This window comes from Pygoscelis adeliae, unplaced genomic scaffold (assembly GCF_000699105.1).
Source record: "Pygoscelis adeliae isolate BGI_AS28 unplaced genomic scaffold, ASM69910v1 Scaffold50, whole genome shotgun sequence".
Lineage (NCBI taxonomy): Eukaryota > Metazoa > Chordata > Aves > Sphenisciformes > Spheniscidae > Pygoscelis > Pygoscelis adeliae.
The window spans coordinates 935079-959580 of record NW_008823963.1 but is presented as its reverse complement, the minus strand read 5'-3'; the positions used below and the strand labels follow the sequence as shown (position 1 = coordinate 959580).

The 24502-nt window shown below is 39.7% G+C and overlaps 1 protein-coding gene across 1 annotated transcript in view; it reads left to right on the top strand.

Annotated features, from left to right (window-relative positions):
• The window catches only part of ATP10A (ATPase, class V, type 10A), a 116393-nt gene that overhangs the window by 19718 nt on the left and 72173 nt on the right, over positions 1–24502 (top strand). Inside the window, exon 2 of the mRNA XM_009323697.1 lies at positions 24420–24502. This exon is cut by the window's right edge and continues 155 nt beyond it. Within this exon, the coding sequence (XP_009321972.1) occupies positions 24420–24502 (83 nt within the window). The remainder of the gene's footprint in view (positions 1–24419) is intronic.

Sequence of the window (24502 nt, the reverse complement as noted above, 5' to 3'; positions counted from 1 at the left end):
CTCAAATAAAGAGATCCTTACTCAACAGGTAAGGATGATGAGTAAAGCCTCTTTCCTCCAAAGAGTACTTAATTGCTTTCTCTTGGGTGAAAAAAAAAAGATAACAAACAAACAGAAAATGGAAGTGTTCCAACTATCTGTAAAAGTTTTGTTTTCATACTGTGCTTCAATCTCATTACAGCTTTTGAGGAATAACAGTGATAGTCAGACATTCCTCACATGGGAAGTGATTAGGGTGTGAATTGCTGTAGAAAAGCACTATTTCCAGTAATAACACGGCAGATATTTTGAAAGAAAGCTGCTATAACCTTTCAGATTGCAGAGGCATCCCAGTAATTCTAAGAATCACAATCTACAAATGCCTAATTTCACTATTACATTTCTAATTAAGAGGGGAAAAAAGGTGTGAGGAAACTGAATTTTGAAAGACATTCTTCTACAAATTAGCAGCTTCCTATTTCTGATCTATCACTAGAAATAAGAAGGTCATTCACATGTAGTTTCAGGACCTCCGTGCCTCGGCGTGGTGTTGCTAGCATTGATGGGCACTCCAGGTACAAAAACTTATGCTTTGATCAAAGCCTAAAAAATTTAAAGGCATTGCACCATGGAAAACGGATTACAGTTAGTGATACCAAGATAATTGTTGTCTGATAATTATGTTGTCTTCATGGCACAGGACGCAACTTCTTTAAAAGATTTCTGCATCAAGTTGCTGTTCGATGCACAAAATCTTGCCTTAAAGATTTCAACTGAATGCAAATCCACCACATCCCCTTTGAAATCATCCTGATGCTACAATGAAAAATTTGCAGATCATTTTCCATCTGAACTTTGTTTAGATTTAATTCTTAGCCAATGAATCTTGTTCTTTCCTTGCCTGATAACCTCTCTCAGAAAGCCTTGCCCCGAGCAGCTGTTAACAAATTTTGATCAGGTCATTTCTCATCCTTCTTCTTAATTAAATCGACCCATGGTATGGAAACCCAGTATTATCCTTGTCCTTCACGGTATGCCACAAGCTCAAGATTTGGTTAGATTTTCCTCCTACATAGTTGAACATTATCTGTTCAGTTTACCAAGGAAAGTTCTTCATTTAAATGTTAATTCATTCTTGACAACCCAAATTATGAATAGCATCAAAAGAATCTAGGGTCTTCTCCTATTTGGACTAAATAGCACAAGTCCCATTATTTCTAATGGATGCAAAATTAGTTCCCTCTTTTTGCGTGGTAAAAGTATAAGAATCAGAAGTAATGTGGACAGTTAGAGTAAATAAAATTAATCTATTTGTCGTATTTTCAGACCATAGATTTCATGTTGCTTTATTACTTTAGCACAGTATTCTGTTTTTCCCTACTCACTAAGGACTATATTTTGCCTTTAGTTTTCATGCAAATCAGCTATTAATATAGGGGGAAATTTGCAGTGTTAAACTTTGTGCAAGATATTCTGAGCACAGTGAGAGTCAAACACATTCCCACCCATTCTAGGACAGGAGCGTAGGGGTTAGTTCAGAGCCTTTTGGAACAGAGACCTGTTCCAAAGCACACAGAAATCACAGCAAAAAACCTCAGTGACTTCAGTGAGTTTGGGATAAAGCACTGGGACTTTCCTGAAAGGAAAAAAAAATGGCAAATATTTCTAATTGTAAGTAATTTTAAAGCAGACCGCTTTGTTCTCCAAAATCGCTTTTAAGGAGCTGCTAGAGACCAAAAACATGTATAATTGGATTAGTTTGATGTCTAGGATATTTTTTTTTCCTGCTTACTTTTTTTAGCTGATGGAAATAAAAAGGTATTTTCTTACAAGCTTACCCCAGATTGATCGCAGATAAATTAAAGAGCTTTGATGTGGCCAGCAAAGCATACTTACTGATCTAATAACAAATACAAGTGTTCTTGGAAAAAAAATCTCGGGCGTATACTGAAATTTCATGTTTGTTTTTCTCCCCTTTTTTGAATAATAAAAAAATGAAAACTTTTTTTTTTTAAAGAAATGTTTCCTCAAACTGATTGTTCTGCTTCAGCTAAGCACACACTCTGTGGCAGAAAGGATAAACAAGTACAGCTTTGTACTTGGTCCAGAACAAGAGACCCTACATTCAAAACTCTCATGATAAAAGCCACTGAGAACTTAACCTGACTTACGTTGCTGTTGGTTGGCTTTTGTTGTGTGTAAGGCTTACTGATACCAGGCCTATTTGCTCTTACAGTTGCCAACATAAAGAAAGAATATTTAGAGATTAGAAAATTCTCTTGTTTGTCCTAAAATTCAAGGGTAAAAGAACAAATTTCCATTCCTCTGGTCGTCGTTGGCCTTTCTTCTTTAGAGGGGGAGCTGTGAATTACAGCGATGCCTGATGATAAGCTCCTATGTGCTCTTTTAGCTGACCGTATGATGATGCGTTTTCAAGTGGCTGGTGCTCAGCATATTGAAAATAAGGACACTTGCTTAGGCACTGGAAAGGCATAGGTGTCGATGCCTTACTGAGCTCACTGGGGACAGAAACTTGCCTGCCAGTAGAAGCACAGGGCTGCGTAGGGTTCGCTATAGTGTCAGGGTCTTCATTTTCAGAAACTATGTTACTGCGTGCTGAGGTGCAACTGGCTCACGATGCCCTGTCCCTGCTACCTGTTGAATAGCCTCCTTCGTGAGCGCATCACGCTCTGCCTTAAAGCGCCTGCGCTGCTTGTCCAGACTACTGCTATGAGAAGGGTGCCCTACTGTACCTTTCTCCAGTCCTTAGAAATCACATTCTTTCCAGCCTTAGTTTTTCATGGACAGTTTTATACCTACTTGGTCTTGTCCAAGGATGTCCCTCGTGGTTAAATAGCCATTCTCTTCCTCCCTTGTTTGCTCTCATGGAAGCAACCGAGCCACCCTCTGGGCTTTGTTTGTAGGCCAAGAAAACCAAGCAAAGGTAGGTGAAAAGGAATTTTTCTTTGATTTACCTTTAGATCATTTAAAAAGCTTAAAATGAAATCAAAAGCTTTTTGATGGACACAAAATGATCTTTTTTTCCCACAATTTGATCACTGAAAACCTTGAAGCTGTTCTTCATTCTGGTCAAAACACTTTTAAATTCTAAAATCGTTAGGGAACAACAGTTTGAAACAAAAAAGTGTTTTAAACCAGAAAAACATCAAACTTCTGAAAATGGCGATCTGTCTGCCATCAGGCATCTTTAAGATTCACTGCCTGCTGTGGAATAGCCCTTCCTTTAATTTTTCCTTCTAAGTTAATCCCTGTTGCCCTTCTCTATTAGTTTGACACCTCTCCTCTGGGCTCTGTCCTGAGCCCAGGTGACAATGCCATATACAGCAGGGCCTTGTGCCCTGGAAATAATGCTTTTGACACACCAGCCTTTTGGAGCCCTGGGCTTTGGAAGGATAAGGCCTCTCTAATATTCAATTTCTAATAAATCAGCAGTTGTTTTTGAAAATGCAAATTCCTGCCTTCCAGTGGTTAAGTTCCATTTGGAGATTCTTGTTTTTAGTTTGTTCCAGTGGTTATTTTTGTTGGGGAAATAACTTACCTTAAAATGTGTGCTGTGCCTAGCTGCTGAGTTAACAGAGACTGGTTCTATTGAAAACTAGAAGCCCAAGGAGGTTTTTTTGTTCCTTTGGTGTTTCTTTTTTTTAATCCCCTGAAGCTATCTAGTAGATTTCTGTCATGGCTGACTTCAGAACTCCTAATGAAAACCAGAACAGAACAAAGTTGTTGGGAGACACATAAACCTAATATTAGTTTGGAAGGAGTAAATATTTATCCAGGGAGAAGGAGATGACTTATTTAAAGACTGACCTAATTTATTATTTAGGAAAACCACCTTTCGGTATCCACCCTGCAGCCAAGAATTGTCCTTCTTTTTCCTAGGGAATATTATAGTTTAAGAAATGAACCACGCAACCCAGAATATACTGGCAGGGGCAGTCTCCCAGAATGGAACTACTCATTAAACTCATTTATCCTCCTAACAGACCATTCTGAAGGTATTACAGTGCATTAGGGACAAAGCTGGATCGCTGAAAGGTCATGGCTCTCAGAGACAATAGCTGTAGTGGGAGGCACTCCGGTCAGGCTTGGGTTCATACTAGCAGTTTCACAGGATGCTTGTCCATGACAGACATCTTCACTCAGCAGTTCTGTTTAATACCTCATTTTTAAGCTACCTGCAAAGTAAACCCCCAGAAAAATAAGTCTTGGAGAGTGTGAAGGGGTCAGGGACGTTGTTTTTGTTTTCCTCATTTCATGCTTGGTTAAGATAAAATACTGGATGAGGCAGGGGATCAGAAACATGTTAGAGTTTCTTATTTGAGGTTGATTCATTTTTAAATTTTTTTTTAATCCTGTGCAGACTAGTAACAATAAGGAACATTTCATATTTGCTGATAGCGATTGAAGTGTCAGATAGTTTGTGGTCCTAGCTTAGTGGTCAGTGGACAGGCCACCACAATTATTGGCAGCTGTGATGCTTTCTCAGCTGAGAGGACTTGAACAGGCTTGGAGGAAGAACTGCTTTTCTCCAGCAGAAACATCCTCTCTGACATAGAGCAGGGGACAGCAGTGTGGTTACACATCCTGTTCTAGCTGCAGCTGAGCCCTGCAGATGTGGTTACCCCCAGGACCCTCTTCCCCCCCCCCTCAGCTGCTCAGCTTAACTCCTTTTAAGGGCACTTCCTAGCTCAGTTAAGTCAAAATGATCCAGCTGAGCTCCAGCATTTCTAAGAGTGGGATTCTTTTTTTTTTTTTTAACTGACCTGACCTAAGAAGCAGCCGCACCAGCAGTTGTGCCAGCAATTGGACCTATTACAGGAAAGCAGTGGTGAGAACTCTGTGGTGAGCTGCAGAGGGTAACCATTCAACTTGGCCCAGCAATACTTGGAACAGGTGAAGCCATCACAGTATCTTCCTAGAGCAGCACAGGGAAGACATGAAGTACCACTGCCTCTTCTGTGCTAGTGCTTGGGATGAGCCATGAGGCTATCCAGCCTTTCCCTTCCTCAAGTGTGAATAAAATACAAGTTTTCTATCAACATGTATGGATGTTGTGCTGCTTGGGCACAACAGTAGTCCTGGTCTAGTAGTCCCAGCCTAGTAGTCTGTTAGTGTATTTGCTGCCCAGATGTAAAACACCTGATGGACTTTCATTCTTTTGCTGTCTGTGCCCCTTTGTACCACACTGTGCTTTCCATCTTTCATGTAGCAACTCCCAGTATTTGTAAGGTTATCACATCTCTGCAGATGATTTGAATGCACTGTACCACATAGTTATTTTTTAGTTATAGTTAGTTATTTTTATATTTCCTCATAAAGACCTTCCCATGTTTGTGTTCTCTGAACTCTGCCCAGATTCTCATCCCTTTCATTCCACTGTTGAGGTCCCTGGCAATATTTCAAACTGCACAGCAGTAAGAGGAGTAGAAATCCCTGCTAGACGATGGGATCATCTCGTGTGTTTAGCTACAAATTGTGCTGACCTTCAACTGTTGTGTTTCAAGATAGCTATGCCATCCACACCCTCATCTAGCATGAGCAGGACTCGTGCTTCAGTGTATTCTCACATCCTAATCTCTATGTCATCTAGACCTCTGACTTGACCAGAGGATATCACAGCCCTCTTCCACCCACACTCTACAAGCCCATGCTTAGGTGTTGTATTTAGTAGCTCACTTCATTTCTTCTTCATACACATAATTTCCAGAGGGTGTTCAGGAGAGGGCTTCCTCAGTGCTGCTTACAGCGATAAGAAGTCTTATACTTAACCTTGCGTCTTTCTTCAAGCACTGAATTAGGAATCTTTCTCTGAAATGAGGAGCTGTCTTAAAAACTGACTGAATACAGCCTAGTGCTAATAAAACCATCAGTTTAATTTAACACGGCTATGCCTGTGTAATAAAGGAGATAGGAGATAACTTACCTCAGTAGGTCCTGTACTCTATGTATTTGATGTGTCTAGTTTACCATGGTGCATACCACTGCCTACAGATCATTAGCTCTGATGGTGACTAAAACTGGAGTTAATCAAGCGCTCCGCTGTGACTCTCTCTCGTGACTCCACATGCTGTCGTTTATTATTAACCTATGTCAACAGCCCTTCCTGTTTAATATGTTTTAATAATGGTTTTATAAGCCATATTACACTGCTCTTTACACCTGATCCTATTAAAAGTAACATTTCCAGAAAGCTTTCGTGAAATACTGTATTCATGACTTTTATGTACTCTCTTTCTTCTTGTCCTTTTAAGTTTCTGGAAATGCAATCACATTTAGAATTACGTCCTTGTAGGTGTTTTTCTGTAGCTGTTTATTGCCTGAGAGGCCAGCCAGAAAGCTGCAATCGTCATCAGTGAGGTTTTTGACATGTAACTCTTTGAGAGGTCTGTGATTCTTTTGTCGTTGTTATTCATTCTGGCGCTTAATGTATTTCTTCACGTATTATACCGTGCGATTGCAACTTTTAAAACTCATAGTAGCCAATTCTTTTTTAAAGTTAAAAAAAAAAGTGAGGATTTTGAGTGTATCTGTGTAATCCCGTTAACACTGGTGACAAAATCCAGACTCATGTCTCTCATCATTATGTCACTTCAATTCAGTAACCACCATAATAGTCCACATCTTTCCATAAATTCCAGAATTTCTCATAGACTGCAACAGAATTTTTTTTAGTTAAAAATTGGCTAAATACTATCAAATAACAATCAGTACAACACAATCAGTAGTTTCATTTACAGAGAGTTATTCCTCCATACAAAGACATATACAGTGACCTTTGTAAGTGATCTACATTAGGCATAGAGTTGAATGAGACACAAAATAGTCACGGTCCCCAGACAATTATATCTTTTCTCATTTTTCCACTAAGCTATTTTAGAAAAATACAAAAGCATGTGATTCTGCTTGAAGAAAGGAGTGCATGTCTTTGTATAAAAAGGAGCCATAGGTTTTTACCGTAAAGGAGTCGGAGAATTCACCTCCATAGATTGCAGAAATAATTATTGGACTTTAACTTTGGCTAATTTCTTAGATTTGCTCAGAGTAATTGATTAACCTTAGAGAAACACCTTTTTGTATTTTCTGACCTATATGCAATAGATTATGTTAGACCAGGAATAATAGATTTAGTGATACTTAGAGATGGTATTCCATCTTCTATTGAAAGATGGGCATTCTGTCCATCCTGAGGCCTTAAGACAAGTTTCCACTGAAAACAAAATGACAGCAACATCATTAAAATGTCCCAGGTTTTTTGAGATAGGGAGGTCTGACACTTGGGGTGAATATGCAAACCAACTACCTACTTCTGCAGATCTCTTAAAAATGAGATTACATGATTTTAGAATACTTTATATCAGTGTTTTATGATCTGGCAACTTTGATTGTTTTCTACTATTTCATACTTTTTTCCTTTTAGAAAACAAGGAGTCATCTTTGTTGATTTTCTCTGGATTTCAGATGATGATGGTGTTGACCTCATGCCAAACACAACTTGCCTTGGTTTAGGCTGACCGGTCAGTTCTAACCAGCAGTCTGTCACTAGCTTGACACTCAGCATTTTTGTAAATTTGTAGCTAGGAGATGCTGGAATTTGGCTAAGGCTTTCTCAGCGTCAGTGCCTTGCTGGATAGATTCACAGTCTGTGGTAAACCTAGGATTCCCTGACTCCCACACCCATATTTAAAACCCTTCATTTTGAAGCTGTACTGTGCATGCTAGCTCAAATAAATAATCACTTGATATAAACAGATTTTGAAGTCCAATCTGGGCTTCCGTGGCTTGAAATGTCTTCTGATGTTTTGCTGGGGAAATACTGAGCCCAGCCTGAGCACCGAGCATCTGAGTCCAGCTAAATACCGGATAACTTTAGTGATAGCTGTCAGCAGATAGAGCTCTACTGAGCTCAGTGTTGAAGTTTAAGGTCGTTAAACTGAGTGCAGAATACTCAGTCCACTGCAAGATTAAATCATTTGGGGCTTTCTGACTCAAAGATAACTATCAGTATGTGCATGTGAAAAGATAAAATATTTTCACTGAAAATTGGGATCCTGCTGGATTCCTGCTTTCCCATCTGCTGCCATGCTTCACTTACCTCTCTGTTAAGGCTTGAAGGAGACATAAAAACTACTGTATCTGGGTTGACCAGCTAGAATGATACAGTCTTCTCTTAGTTTTTAATCGCTGGATTCCTTTGCATAAAATTCACTCTAAGAAAGTCTATTGGTAAACTGTACTAATCATAAAATTGCAGTCTATGGATTATATCATTTTACGTTTATCCTTCAGGAAGACTTTTCAGTCTCACCATCCTCAGTTTCCAGATTGATTTTTTAAAAAAAAAAGTTCAAATGAATTCTAAATCAAAGCAGGAAAAATGAATCTGTACAGTTTCTGTAATGTTTCCCAAATGAACTGATGTGGAAGCAAAGTGTGATTGATAACAAAGTGTAACAGGATGTATTGTACATATTGTAGGTACAAAAATATTACTGGTTCCTTTAGTTTTATATGTCATTAAATGTGCAGAACTCAAGATGCTTGACCAGGTGAACTAAGGCTGACTGTGAAAGCCACAAATAAGTAAATTTCTTTTCCCTCCCTGGGTTTCTTGGGAGAAACTGAGCAAGTCTCGCTGCTCTCAGGTGGATCTTTGCAACACTGACAATAAAATCTAACACTTCACTGTAGCCTCTCTCTGAAAACTAGTATACTCCATGAATGAAACTGAACGTGGATAGTCCATTGAGATTGTCTTTAATGTCTCTTGTCTGCTTTGCTAATAGTCATTCCAAGAGTGCAGCCCTCAACATATATTCAGCATGTGAATTTATTTTGCAGTCTACATCTCCAAAGACCATTGTGGCCCACAAACTAGTAGGGTCTCAAAACTAATGTGGCACTTCCAGAAGACAGAGCTGCACGGTACTGCCCTGTTTTGCAGTCTTAGCAATAAAGCCTAGGAGTCCCTACCAAAAGTAGAGTCACAGAAGCAACAACCTTTTATTACCAGTCAGCCTTAGTTTCTCCTCATTTTCAAATTGCTGACTGAATTTTTCCAAAACCAGAATTGCTTTCTTGCTTAAGTTAAAGGAAATTTTCCTTAACAGCCCTTGCTCTATGTTTTCAAATGACCATTAGTTCCCTTTCTCTGCTTTTAATCTTCTTTACGGGCTTTCCTCCATGTATACCTCACACTTTCCTCTTCTGAATGTATGTATCTCATGTACCTCTTCTCATCTCTCTGTCCCCATCCAGCAGACTCTTCTGCTGTCTGTCTCTTCATCAATGTCTGAGACATACGTGTAAAATCAGGGTTCTTCTAAAAGGATGTAAACCTAGCCTGGAAGAGATCTGCTTACTGATACAAAGATGGTAAGAAAGGAGCGAAATTTTTTGTATTCCTTGTCAAAAATGAATTTATAGACTGGCAAATGCTTAGGGTTAGAAGCCCTCTTTTAGTCTGAATTGAAAATTAGTTGCATTGTAACTAAGCTGGTTTGATTCCACAGGTACCTTTCCCAAATGTAGCTCCATTGCACAAAGTGCCAAATGGAGTTTCTTGCAGGAGTCTCATTTGGTGCTGCCTTAGACAAAGGCAGATGAACTGTGTGTTACAAACAGCGGCCTGGTCTTCTCCAGTGGGTTTCCAGCTGCGATGGAGTAGCATATGGGCAGTAGCATAGGCTGTAGAGACCTGTTTGCTAGAGAATGCCACCCTTTCTCATGGTTCATTTGACAGTCTCCGGAGACTAAATATCCACGTCATTAATATGTCATAGTAAACTGTGTGTTAGAAATTCATATGTATGTGTCAGACACTTTTACCCTTGCAGAACACAGCAGTTTCCATTTATTTTTAGAATTCATCAGGTTGGATTTTTTTGAAGGCATGCTCTGTAGTCCCAGGAAGAATTTGGGGCTGCCTATAGCATTGCCTCTCAGATTAAGATCATGTCACTGTTTCTGCTTTGTCCTGTTGTTTGAAAAGATGAAGGAAAATGATGCTCTGTACACAGAGTTCTCAATAAAGGTTTTGGGCCAATAGCAAATTTTTTTCTCATCTTAAACAGAAAATGACTGAAGATGCCTCCCTGTCCTCCATAAAACATTCTGCTTATTTTTATGCAGAATAAATGAATATAAGTCTAAAAATGTCACGGAAACATGTTTGTTTGGATTATGCTAAAAAAAAAATTACAATATTTAGTTTAACCCTGAAGAATTTATACATCTTTCTCACACCACTTTCTTGATCTAATACCACAGCTCAACTAGCAGAGTAGGTCAGGGGTTTCTGAAGGTGCCAGTGGTGTATGGCTTTTGTCTCCATAGACAGACCAGGCCGTAGGCGGGACACACGTCAGCAGCATGCTGATGGAGTGACCTGCTGTATGTTGGAAGGCGTCTAGACTGAATTTCTGTCCTGGTGACACAAGTAACTCTTGACGTATGTTTACAGAATAAATGGATTGTTTTGAGGATAGTCGGGAAAGCATTTTCAGAATTTGTGCTATGTGTTTACAAAGCAGCTTGGTCTAAATTAGTGCCTGCAGATAAAAGATTATTTTCCTTTGATGAGTAAGACCCACATCACAGGGGGATTGCAACCGTACTTTCAGTTTTAGGAGTTTTACAACCTGGGGTGTCTTCCTTACAAAGAATTGTCCTTAGTTAACCTCACAGTTATGGAACTAAATGCAATCCATTTAATGTCTGCGAAAGTGTTTTATCCGTTAAGAGGAGTCATAAAAAAAGATATCAATCATGAGGTGCCAACAAGAAAGATCACCATCTACAGAGGTGTAGCAAAAGCTAGATAAGGAGGAGGAAGGTGCTTTGAAGAGGATTTAGCTTTCAACTGGATGTAGCAAAGAGGAGCCATTGGGTTCAAAGTCATTAATTGCTGAGGATAGAGAAGGGAACGGATTGTAGCAAAACCAGTGTGGAAAAAGGATGGAGGCAAGACCCGGAAATGAGTGTGAAGAGTTTATCAACAGGGAGAGAAAGAAAGGCACACATTATGTGGTGGTTTGTTATGATGGGGAGAGAAGGAGTGAAAAATAACCCTCAGTTATGGGTTTGAGTAGTAGAGATGAAAATGGTGATGAACAAGGGAGAGAGAGAAGTCTGCAAAGGAAGTTCAAGAATTGGACTTTGGATGTGTTAAAATTCAGCTAATTTGAACACCTATGTGCTCTCTAAAAACCTGCAATTCAATTTTTTTAACTTCTTATTGAATTTTTTACAGACTTGTGGGAGAATGGTTCAGGGTAAAAAATTCTTTTGTTAGGTCTGCAGCTTTTATCTGAAGGACTAGATTGGTTTAATTTGGAATAGCACACTGAGAGATCAGATTGAAGTTGAGTTTTAAAACTGATGTTCCTGCCTTCCTAAGCTAGCTTCTGGCTAGAGGTTGTGACACAAACATTTTGGTCTCAGTATACGCCAGGCTGCTGAGTGCTGCTTTTTCTGCCCACGACCAGGGTGGCCTGCCACCTGCTGAGGTGTTTCAGATCTCACAAGCTCTTTGAGGCTGTTTGTTCACCCTCCATAATTCAAACCATTTCAATAAATGGTCTCTTTGTAATTGCTTGCTCTAAGCTCAGTTTCTGGGCATTTCAAAAGTGGAGTTGTTTGCAGCCAGTCACTTTCTTCTTTCGGCTGCAGTAAAGACCTTGAAATTATTTTTTTTTCTATGTTCAATGTCAATGTTTTATCATTTTTCCCCCAAGGAAGGTATGAATGTGAACTACAGAGTTGGTTTTTTTCTCGAGTTTGGCCAGAAAGAGTGCTTTCCATCTGAGTTTAGACATATATTTAGGTACCTTGCTGAATTTGGGCCAAGATTTGTAGCCTGGTTTTGGAGTTCAGTGAACAGTAAGTGAAAATCATGCATGAACATTTTTTTCTAATTGTGAGAATAATATTTGCAAATAATTTATTTAGTAATTACCAAGAAAGATTGAGCTTGATGAGGTAACCTTTTCATATAAAAATAACCAAAGCAGAATATCCATTCCTATTAGTTGGCCCGCTTAGACTTTAAATTCTTGAAAATGAATTAAAAAAGATTTTCCATGAAACAGTGTTCACAAATAACACTATTTCTTTATAAGAGGGCAATAGTGAAGAAGAGTTTATATTTGTAAGTGTGCATGTTTTTGTTTAAATATGTACAAATATGTACACACCTGACAACCAACAAGCTCTTGAAAATATTCAGGTTATAACTGCCTCAATAATTTTTAAAAAGTGTAGATAATTATTATGGAAAGATATACTTTGTTGTGAAAACGTATTGTCTAGTAAACTGATGGAAACAGGCTATCAAAATTTATATTGATGGTGTGTCACTCTTTATAAATTGCCCTTTTTATTGATGATAGTTCAGTAGTTGTGGACAAGGGGCAAAGATGACTTGCTTTCCCGCAGAGCTCTTTAATTACAAGGTCTTTGAATAACTATGTTAACAGGTTGAGATGTACTGTCAGCGTTAGCTGACTGTACCTCATAATTCCATTGGGCTTACTGTAATTCATAGCCATTTTGATTGTAAATCAGTGGGACAGGAAAAGAGTGCATTTATCTCTGTGAAAACAAAAGTATTCTAGCTTAGTATTTCATATTCAACTACACTCATTGACTGGCTCCAGTGAGTTTGGAATATTAATGAGATGAAGACTAACATCTTTAATTCGGGGGAAGCAACGGATAGTGTGAAAACAGGGGCTCTCAGTATAGTCAAATTGACATTGAAAACATTAAATTAATTCTTATCCTGAATTTTTTATATGTAGGTACCAACAGTAGTCAAGTTGTTCAATCTGAACTACTCAAATGTTACTAACGGCATCTTACATTTCCTTTAAATAGTAGAATTTTGCATTTTGTGATTCTCACTTCTTCAATATGGATCTCTATTATTTACTCTCACCAAGAATTTTGAATATAAAATTTGCATCCGTAGACATACTTGTTTTGACTCAAACCTTCAAAGATTCATATCACTGCATATGATTTGCATGGAGTTTGGTCTTCTGATTCTTCTCTGATGGAAGTGAGGAACATTTTTATATTCTGTGAATTTCTGTAAAACAGCCTTACATAAGGCTGAATTCAAACTGCATCAGGACCTAGAGCATAGCAAATTGAGGCTTACGCACACCCTGGTTTCAATCTAATGTAGGATCCAACCCAGTGTGTGTACTCAGTCATGAGTATTGGGAAGTGCTCCCAGGTCCCAGTTTAGGTGTAGCCTTATCAATCTTCATTAAGAAAGCATTCTTGAGAAACACCTTGTTAGTATTTTATATCAGAATTTTAGAAATTTTCAGATTTTTATTTCATTTTGAGAACAATATGGTAGTTTAAACATCTCTTAGTACTAAGATATAGCCTGAGGCTGTTTGCTTTTCCTCACATTAGTATTGTTGTCCTGTTGGGGCAAGCGGTGATCCAGAAATGTAAAGGCAGGCTACATAACCTGTGAAAGCAGCTAAATTCAGAGAAATTGGCTACATATAGCCTAGGATAAGTCACTGTGTTTAAAACTTCAGCTGTGCTTTTGAGATCAGCCCGAAGTACAAGTTAAGGCCTATTCTCCTGCCAGCTACATGGAAGAATTAGGATTCTTCTGACTTGTAATGCCTTTTACTGCTCCTTCAGTCTTGGGGATGTACTGATGCTGGAGATAGATGTTTATGCTTCAGATCAAGGGCTCCCCAGGGATTTATACTGATATTGCTCCTCACAAAGTGACTTTGTAGATCTAAATTTAAAATGTCAGGCAGTTCTTCCACTCTGGCTACCAGTACAAGCACTAGTGAGAGCACTGCAGCAACCTCCAGCTCTTCCGTGTTTGGTTCAGTTACTGTGATAGAGATGTCTCTTCTGAGAAGTCTCATAGCTCTTGTGTTTAAGAAACTGCATGGAGAAATAGCAACAAAGAAGAGTTAATAATAGTAAATACTAAAAAAAGGCTTTAAATAAAAAGATCTTTATGTTCATATTTCAGGTCCTTAGCTGACCCTTCTGTTCCTCCAGATTAGGAAGAAACTTCTGAGAACCCAGTTACCCCAAAATTGCTGACCTCCTTTCTGCTGAGCCATAGCCAGTTAGGAAGACATAAGTGTGATGGAGTATGAGCAGTGGCTCACAAGTGAAACGTTATCTCACCCCACTGGGAATTTGTACCGGGGCGTAGGGCAGCCAGTCATACCAGTGACAGGGCTCTAAAAGCAGTCTGATGAACAAAAGTTTGCCAGATGCTACTGTGATACACATTTCGGCCAACTTTTGCATATCCTGGGGCCTCTTTTATTCACAAGTTAGCATTCAAGGTAAGGTCTGTGTTTGCGCACAAATCCTGCCAAATCTTTTTTCCATCACCGTCACAGAAGCACACAGATGTGTCCAGTTTGCTTTGCCTGCTAGCCAGTAGGCATCCACGACTGCCAGATAAAACTGCCCACTTTGCTGTACCTGCCTGGGGGTGTTTTGTGCAGGCATCTGACTGAATAGGTATGGAGATACACCACAGTTTTATCCAGGATAGCACCTTAAATCTCCCTTTGTACGTCTCAATGTCAACAGAGGCGTGTCTGAGTATGTCTGAGTTTGAGGTTTCCCTGTTTCTGCAGTCTCCATTGAATCCATGTCCTCAGACAGAGAGGAAAGTCATTCCTTAGTAACTCTAGAGTTAAATAAAATTCGTAAGAATTCACAAATGAGTACAACAAAACATGCTTCCAATATCCTTGCAAATCAGTAACCCACATATTACACAGTTTCGCACCTTAGTTTCAGAGTAGAAAGAACTGTTAACATGTTCTGCAAATACATAGTAGCATCCAACTTTGTTTTCTTCTGCAAGATTCTTCCAATAATATTGCAGCCAAAAGTTTTTTTCTACTTTTTAAAAAATCATTGCCAGTTCTTTAAGCTGTTTACTTTTGTGTGACACTGGAAGTAGGAAAGTCTTGTGTATGGGCTAAAGCTAATTTCTGGAATTGCAGCCAGGAGAAATTTAGAGGCAACAACATGCAAAGCATCATCTTAGTTGTTCCGAATGCAAGTGTTGCACCCTGAGACCCACTGGGATCTCAGCTGGTACTTTGATAAGTAAATATTTTTCTTGTCCTCAAGCTGAACTTTAGGTTGTCCAGACAAGAACAGATGAGAACATCCAGATGAGATGATTGTCATGGATGTATATTACCCAGACAAGAACAGAAATGGAAGGAAAATGTAAAACTTTATATAATTTTCAGGAGGAACTGGAGAAGATCGAACACTTATACTTCAGTCTGAGCTGTTGATTTTGCCTGTTAAATGTGAAAGTGAATTATTAACATTCTTTTCACTAATTGTCTTGTTAACATAAAATAGCTGAACTATGTTAACTTCTATAGTGCTTTTGTGCAGTGATTAGCTAACTTGTGAGCTTTAGAGTTTTAAAGGAGATGTGTTTGTATGACACAGTTTGGTGGAGAAAAATAGTTTCTCAAACTGAATATCAGTGAACAACTCCATCAGGGCTGTGCACATAATTATCAGGAAATACCTTTCCTGATAAAAATTCTTTCAGCTGTTACATGCTTAGCTAAAAGAACTGGAACAACTTTTCAAATAAAAACTGTTGCATTTAAGAAGCACCTCTCTTTAGCAGTTCTTTACAAATGGCTTTTTGTGTATATGTAGTGAATATACTAATGCATTTTTATCGCCTAGGTCAGGCAGTCCTGAGATCAAATCAGGTGGGTGCGTAGAACCAGAAGAATGAGAGGAAAAACATTTCCATTGAAGTGTCTGAATCCGTTAAAGTATGGGATTTCCCTCATTAACTCTGCAGAGCCATGCTAAATTTACCTGTTAAGATATACTGTTAAGATATGACGAGCTGCCTTGAAATGGTCACCTAATGATTACACTGGCTTAAATGCAGTGGGAGAGCACCAAATGGAGGATTTATTCCACCAAATTTATGCATCTAGCTAGCACCTGAAATCTAGGCACTCAGACAGTTTTCCTAAGTGTCTTCATGCCATTAATTATTGGTTTAGAGGACAAGGAACCTGGAAGATTTCTACGTAGAGCTCATGTCTTGCCAAAATTTGGCACCTAAGATCTCCCCTGGAAGAGTTCCTGCTTTTTCTTTAATTGTTTAAGAAGCAGGCACAGATACAGGAGACTTGTGTCATTAGGTGTCTATAATTTGAGTGAGTTCCCTTCAGGCGGGGGACTGTTTCTCCATCCATGTTTGCACAATACCGAGCTCAGCTGAATCTTTTTGCAGTGGCTTGGGACACCACTGTAATGTAAATATTCAATCTTAATATCTGTGATGGTCCTGAAATTCAGGATGAGAACCTTAACTGGCTGTGGGCCCACTGCTTAGGTATCCGTTTCCTTTGCATCTGTGGTTTTTTTGCTCTAGGTACCAGTAAGCAATGTTGTCAAGTGCAAGGATTGTGTTTGGTGATGCTCAGAAAGAAGACATCTGAAGACGAGCACTTGTTGCATCACTTTGTTCAGAAGAGAAGTTCTCATTTACCAAACTATCAAAAGCTTTGTGGCTTTAGTATGGAGGTGCCTGACCCATGGGTTTGAACGTCTATAGGACTGGATGCAAATTACATCCAGGCCGTTCTTCCACTTCTTCCATCTCCTTGTGTGATATCCATTTAGGAAGCCTCAATACTAACCATTACCTATCCATCCTGCTAAGTATAAGCAATTGATAGTCTCCTCTCCCAATATATCTGTTTACTGGAAGAGTAATAGGAGTTTATTAGCATTTTTGGCAGCAAACATAGGAGTGTCGAGAATCATACCACTTAAAATTAATACTAGATGTCTCTGAAACAGTCTTAGGTTTTTAAAATCAAGTTCTGGAAGACAGCTTTTTCTTTCTTCAGTTTGTGTAAAGTTTCATTACATGCTCTGCTTTTATGTTTCATGTTGTTATCGCAACAACAAGTTTCTTGGCTGAAAAATCATTTATTCCGGGTAGTAAATGTTTCATTATAGTGAACAATAGTGAGGTTTCTTTAAACATGAGGTATAATGGAGATAACACTGCCAAGAGAAGTTAAATTATTACTTCCACATTATAAATCTGAATCACTGAGGTTTCCTGGGTACATTTTTTTTCATAGCAAGTTTGACTTGTAACACAAAAATTATCACTTTTCAGAAAGTGTGAATTTAATAAAAAGCACCTTTATGCCTCGTCATTGCACACACATTTGCTTCTAGCAACTGTAACATACATTTGCACTTGCTAATCCAGAAAAAAAAAGGGAATATTTGAAGTCCATGAAAACAAGAAAACTTTTAAGTGCCCTTATAATAACGTGAAGATTAAGGGGTCTATTTAGAAACTTGGGTCATGGAGAGACTTTGTTCTCTTCAACGTTTCTCAAGAGCACACTCTGTTAATCTGTTTTGTCTGATTAATATCAGATTCAGAGCCTCCTCATTATTTATTTTCATAGAAACAGATGTTATCATTTGTGGTGGAATGGAGACATATTCTGGGCATTATGTAACCTGCTTTGGCATTAACTTATGCTACATGTTTTTCCTTCATTCTGCCACAACATTGTAATTGTACCCAAATGGTTCTCAACGCGTTTCCATAGATACTTAGCGTGTTCAGACTTTGCGTAATATATGCCTTGGTGTCATAGATAGCTCTTGTTTTTAAGTTCTGAGATCTGCTACACCTGTAGTTTTCAAATTGTAATTGGTACTGATTATAACACAGCAGTTTTGTGCACATATTTCAGTGCTGTCCACCAGCTCTGCTTTTGTAGCCCGTGATGAGTTATGCAAAATCTCTGCTTGCCGCCGAAGTGTTAATGGAGCGCTATGGGCTCAGTTAGTGTGAACCCTCTCCACAACTGCAGGAGTGTCAGGAGGAGAGGTGGAGGGTTGAAGGCGAGGGCTCCAGGCCAGGTGAGGGAAAGAACAGACAATTTGGGAAAACCATATGAGCATGAAGGACCCACTGAGAAACAGCTAGATGCTGGAGCCTCCCTAAAGATAGTTTGGCCTGATGTGGCACTTCTGTGCTTGTGTTACAATTTAAGGTTCTCCTTCTGGAGCTGCTGCTCTGCTTGGGCCCAGCCAATTAGCCTCAAGTTTTTTTAGTTAGCTTGATCCTAACCAGGAGGCTTGTCATGGCACTTGTAGCCAACTGATTTGAACATGTTTTAAGTCACTGGGGGCAGAGATATGCCTGATACGTTCTTTAGCACTACCCCACTCTATTTCTGCCTCCTGAGATGGAAAGGAAGGACTCAGCTGACATCAAGAAGAGCTCCAAAGTATGCCCTGTACACAACAACTCTTTGACCTGTCTTTTGTGGAGGGCTTTTCCTCTTCCACAGACTTAATTTCTTGCTGTGTTTCTTTTAAAGCCTACTGGTTCAATGACCAACCTCAGCTGGCAGGGAAGGCAAAGGAGTCTGATTTCTTTTGAAGTGAAGACAATTGTTACTTCAAAAGCAGGTCAGCGGATGGGCTTGGACTGGGAAACAACATTTCATTTGGATGTTTTGAGAGGCTTAAAAGCCTCTGGGTTGCAGCCGCAACCTGTGCAGGAAGTGGTATGCTGTGTAAGCCAGACTGAGCACCCCAAAAGGTACCACAGAACATCCTCTGTCTTTTGCTAAAGGTCTTTTATAAGCCCTGCTGAGACAAATATTGGAGCCTATGTCAGGACTAAGCTAGGGCAGCATTACACAGAAACACAGGTGCCCCAGCCACTCACTGGAATTGGTGGAGCAAATCTGTGTCAGCCATTCCCACTTATTAACTGTAATTTTGTCAGTGGAGAAGTATAGGAAGCAAGAAATGATTGCCTAGTAGTCCCACCTTCTCAATTTGACATATAAAATTTCTAGTATGCAGGCCTTGCCCAAGTGGAACAGATTACAGCTTCTTGGCCTTAACATTTCCTACCAAGTATTGCTTGTGATATTTTCCTCAGACTTAAAAAAAAAGAAAAAAGAGAAGAGGGAAGATTCCTCTTGAATTTTATGTATGTGTAGTTTTGTTATCCCCCTTTAAGTATGGTCATTTTGAATAATTCCTTATTATACCAAAACAGTTAAAAGCCATTTGTAAGAAGGAAACAACTATTTTTGTAATGTTCAAGTAGAGACAATTTGAAATCTTCAGCCTTTTGTAGGTAAAAACTGATGTCTACATGGCCAGAAAAGCAAAATTACGGGCATGTTCTTTATCAGCTTATGCTGCAAAGGAGACCAGAAAAGGGAAAAGCATGGTTAATAGGAAAAGAAAATGTAATTTCTGAGTTTCTGTGTTTCTAAATTTAAAATTGAAATTTAAAGGAAAAAAAATCATCAATATTTTTCACTTTGTTTAGTTCTTGCTGTTCACCAAAGCCAATCTCAAATTTGGCACAAACCTGCAGGCTTTTCTGCTTCAAAACAGAGCATAGGTCAAATATATGCAGTAAGTAGACTAATACAGTTTTTTTAATAGCAATTAAAGTCATTTTCTCTGTGTTCATACACTTGAAAGGATGTTGCAGACTTTCTCTTGTATGTTTGAAAAACGGATATGCTGGTATAATCACATTTCATTGTTGTGAAAGAACATCAACATGTAGAGGAGTTTGACTCCTGCCAAGGCCACATTTGCTGTTGGCTAACAGTTTTGATGTCAATGCAGCTGCGCCGGCCGACTTCTTAGCCATCCATCTTTAGTTTTCAGTCAATGTCTACCTGTAAAGATATGCTCAGAAAAATGAAGGCACTGGCAAGTTCTGCTTCTGATTGTGGCAGAGAGGAGCATGAAGATCTACGTGACTATGGGTTTGAACCACAGCTGACATACATTCTTTGCATGCAAATGTGTTGATACAGATTAGGTTGTGTGCAGGAGGCTGGACATTTTTAATATGTGAGCCCAAAACAACACGTTACAGTAGCTGGGCATAGCTGTCTGAAATTAGTAGTTCATCATGGTGATTTAACTGGAGAGTACCAACAGTATCTATTCTTTTTGCAGAATGGCAGTAGTTCATGACAGCATATTGATTTGGAAGACTTTTATCTAACTCTTCAGCTTTGAAAGATAAGAATTAGTATCTCTGACCTCTTCTGTCGTTCATCATAGTTTGTAGCTTTGGCTTCTTGTAGCATCAACCTTAAGTTTGTCATAGGTACTAAAATGAATCTTCAAGCTTGTGATAAGCGAGGGCAGGTAGAACTAGAGTTGTGGGGTGTTAGCTTCTGGTCTCCATGTCAGGGGTTCCTGCCACTGTGGGAGGGGGCTGGACCACTAACTGAGATGCTGCCTCCTAGTCCTGTGTTCCTGCCAGAATTCTTTGAGCCCTTTGACAAAATATTCCAGGAGGTCATATGATGTTTACTTAAACTTGCCAAAAGCTTTTGTTGAAGAGTCCCTTGCAAGCAGTGCCTGAAGCCCTGTGCTGAGACTGCAGAGGACTGTCATCAACCACACAGTAGCGATGGAGTCAGGACAAAGCAAGAATAAATGGCAAGGTCTCAGAGAAATAGACCAAGGCGTCTGTGTTTGAAACATTAATTTATCAGCTAGGTAATTACAGAAGGAAAGATAGCAAAATCTGCAGATCATTTTAGGATATTAAAGACCAGAGACAGGAAGGCCTTTCAGAAGCACCTACCAGGTAAATGAACAGACAGGACCCTGCCGGGAAAAATCGTGGTGACTGTTGGATGAGTAAAGAGTACCCACATTGCTGCATTTTGTTGATGTTCTGTGAGAGTGCATAGAGTGTGGTCTCCGTTACCTAAACGCCTGCAGGTGCAAGGAGGTGGTCCCTGGGATCTGGTATTCATTCCAGTCCTATGTGTCAAACTGTTGGTATCCTCCAAGCCTGGCCATTACTGTGAAGAGCTCAGCTGAAGCGTCTGCTTAAATGTTATGTTTGCTCTGAAGTTGAAAAGTGTACTGAACCATTTGAAAACAACACCAAACACGTAATGATGCACGTATGCCCACCCATGGATATACTGTGTTTAATTCAGGTTTCCTATCACAGCAAGCCAATGCAATGTACATCATTAGAGACATGGAAGGGACCCCTTCTGAAGAGCGACTGGAAGAATAATGTCTGTGAGGACACACTGAGGCAAAACTGCTCAAATCCCTGAACTTCAAATAAAATTTAAATCAACATTCTTGTATGCCAAACCTTACAAACACAAAGGAAAGCTTAAATTTTAAAGGCAGCCCTTCTCTTACAAGTGTGGCATTCCTAACTCTCTATATCATATAACTTCTGCAATTTACTGGCACAATATACCAGCAAGAATAAACATTTAGTAGGTGATATAAAACTTGGATGACAAAATCCTGTCTCTGCAGAAGTCAATGGCAAAATTGTAGCTGTATCAACGGGGTCACTTGGCCTGTTTGTACTGGGTAGAGATAGGACAGTTGTCTCGAGGTGAGCTAACCTTCGTGTTCAGAAGAGTAGGCTGAGCACGTTAAAGGAATGCTCCTAAAGGACTGATATAGTTAAAGTGCATTTCGTATCTGAACCGCCCCACCTGAAGACTTTATCGTGCCGTACTCTGCAGAGAATACTTGCAGTGACCACTCACTGGCTGCAATGAGACAAGTCTGAGCTCACAGCTGTGCTAGAGGACATAGAGCAACCCTGGCTGAGGAGGATTAAGAAGTAATTTTCCATGCGGACAGTAATTTTCCATCCACTGCTGGCCCCTGTCAGCAGAGAGCTGAACAAGTGGAATACTGGGCCAAATTGTTCCCATGTGTCTGATGAAAGGGGCTCTGCCCCAGGGCCCTGGTGCATGTGCAGGGGGTCTTGCATTCCTAGATTCACTGAATCACAGAATGCTTTGGGTTAGAAGGGACCTCTAAAGATCATCTAGTCCAACCCCCCTGCTGTGGGCAGGGACATCTTTCACTAGATCAGGTTGCTCAAAGCCCCATCCAACCTCACCTTGAACACTTCCAATGGCGGGGGATCCACAACTTCTCTGGGCAACCTGTTCCAGTGTCTCACCACCCTCATCATAAAAAAATTTCTTCCTTATGTCCCATCTAAATCTACCCTCTTTCAGTTTAAAACCATTGCCCCTTGTCCTGTCACTGCAGGCCTTGGTAAAAAGTCTCTCACCATCTTTGTCATAAGCCCCCTTTATATATTGAAAAGCCTCAGTAAGGTGTCACCGGAGCCTTCTCTTCTCCAGGCTGAACAACTTCATTTATCCCAGCAGACCCATTTGGCCTTGTGTTGCTCGATATCCACCCTTCCTGCCACAGAGTATATACTTGTGGCAGTTGCTAAGCATGTGGGAGATGAGGAAATGCTAAAATAGCAATGCTTTTCAAACAATAGAAGTTAAATTAAAAATTGTAGTGCTTATAGCATGGTACGGGACTATGTGCTATTTTTAGCCTGATCATACTTCTATACTGCTACTCATTGTACATGCATTTGAGCATCACCCAGTTTCACCATTAAATTAAAAAGGATGAAGAGCAACAGCCACATGTGAAGGGTTTTGGAGTTACAGATTGCATGGCTAACAAACCCTTCAGATCTGCGGTGCGGTGATTGGTACTACATTATGGCACACTGGGTTTCAAAGCAATTCATACTCATTAGCAGGGGAAGTTAAATGTTGGTTTCGGCCTGAATGTGAAGCGAATGGGTAATATCAGCAGCTAGTATGTAAATTACTTTCCCTTGTTAGACTATCATGTTTTACACTTGGCTCTTATTAATCCTTTTCAGACTTTATCAAAATAGAAATCACAGCCATTATTTTCATTCCTCCCTTTATAAACTGGATGTTAGGAAAGGACAATGAAGACATTCTGGGAGGTAAAACCTAATCTGATACATCTTTGTTGTGCTACCTGACACATTATTGTTCAGTATTTAGGCTAAATACATGAATAAAAGCCAATTAAGTTACTAATTCCTGTAACACCAGTGGAGGCATGACAAGGATGAATTAGGCATGGCATGACTATCAGTAACTCCAAAGTAACAACATTGGAAGGACTTGCATGTTTCCACTTGGTTACAAATCTATTCATGTTACTACTGAAAGTGATGTATTTTAAAATAATATACTTTAAAGAACATAAAATAGCTGCCACCATCCCCCACTCCCCCATCAGAATCCCATTCTGCCAATTAAAGTGCTGTCATGGGAGACTGTCTCTGGTGACAGTGATGGTGCCAGCGCTGACAGCCATCTCGGTGCTCACATGGCAAAAGGCCTTCTGACAGGTCAGAATAAGTGTCAGAATAGCAGCTTCCCATTTTTGGGATGTATTTTACCAGGTTAATATTGTACCTGTTTTGAAATGAATTTCTTTCAAAAACACAACAGAAGAAAGGAATTTACACAAATGCCAAGAAAGCACATATGTGTGTGTCATGAAACTAAAACCTTGAATTTTAGCTAGAATTAATTAAGCAATCGCCCATTCCTTTTTCCTCTTGCTCTCAAGAAAAAGTTAAAAAATAAAAAAATAGCAAACTAGCATGACCTTTAAAACTAGAGAGGTTTAGTGGCTGTATCTAAATGAACAACATACACATCAGTGTTTCAGGTGGGTAAGTCTTTGAATTGGCAAAGAAATTACACTCCACAAGAAGAGGTTCAGAATAACTAAGCAGAAATTAGCTATGTAACAGACGGTGCTATGGCTAGAATGGAAATACTGCAGGAATATTTAAAAGAAATGACAGTGTCCTTTCCCAGTAGAGCAGTTGGGGCTGCGTTTTTCCACATGACATGTCCTTGTAATTCTAGGTTTAGTGATGAATAGTGGAAATTCCTTTCCATTATAGACTTTTGGATCCTTTGTCCAAATATCACATGCAGCACTATACAAAGTTTGTCCCTGTTGGAAAGAAGGAACAAGGGGAAGCTATCTGAAGGTGCATCAGAGGGGGGTGCGTGATGGAGGATGTTCAGGAGCTGTGCCAAGCAGGTGTCCTGTGCACAAGCCTGTTCTCGGTTCCCCCCTCGCCCTGAAAGTGTGCGACACCTTTTCGCCTGGTACAGACAGTGGGCCCCTCCCCTTCATGGGGTCAGATGGATGGCTCGGAGCATGGAGAGAGGAAAAGGAGAGTGTGTGAAGCTCCTGCTTACCCTGCTTAGCCAGGTCTAACATCCACATCTTGTCCTCTGGGCCTTAAAAGAGTGTCTTGGGAACTTAGACCCGGATCTGAGTCGGTGGGAAGTGGCCTCCAGGCAGTCTGCATCACCTTTTCCCAGTGTAACTTGAGAGTACCCGAGGACCTCCCAAAGGCACTGTACTCCTGTTAAAAATCAAACCAGATCTTATCAGAGGCACCCCAGTCTGTGCATTTTTTTTTATGTATGTCCTGTAAATGTCTTTTTTTTTTCCAGAAATGAGAAGAAATATATAAGCAGATACTGGAAAGAAGTGAAAGTTGGAGACTTCGTGCAGCTTCGCTGTAATGAAATTATTC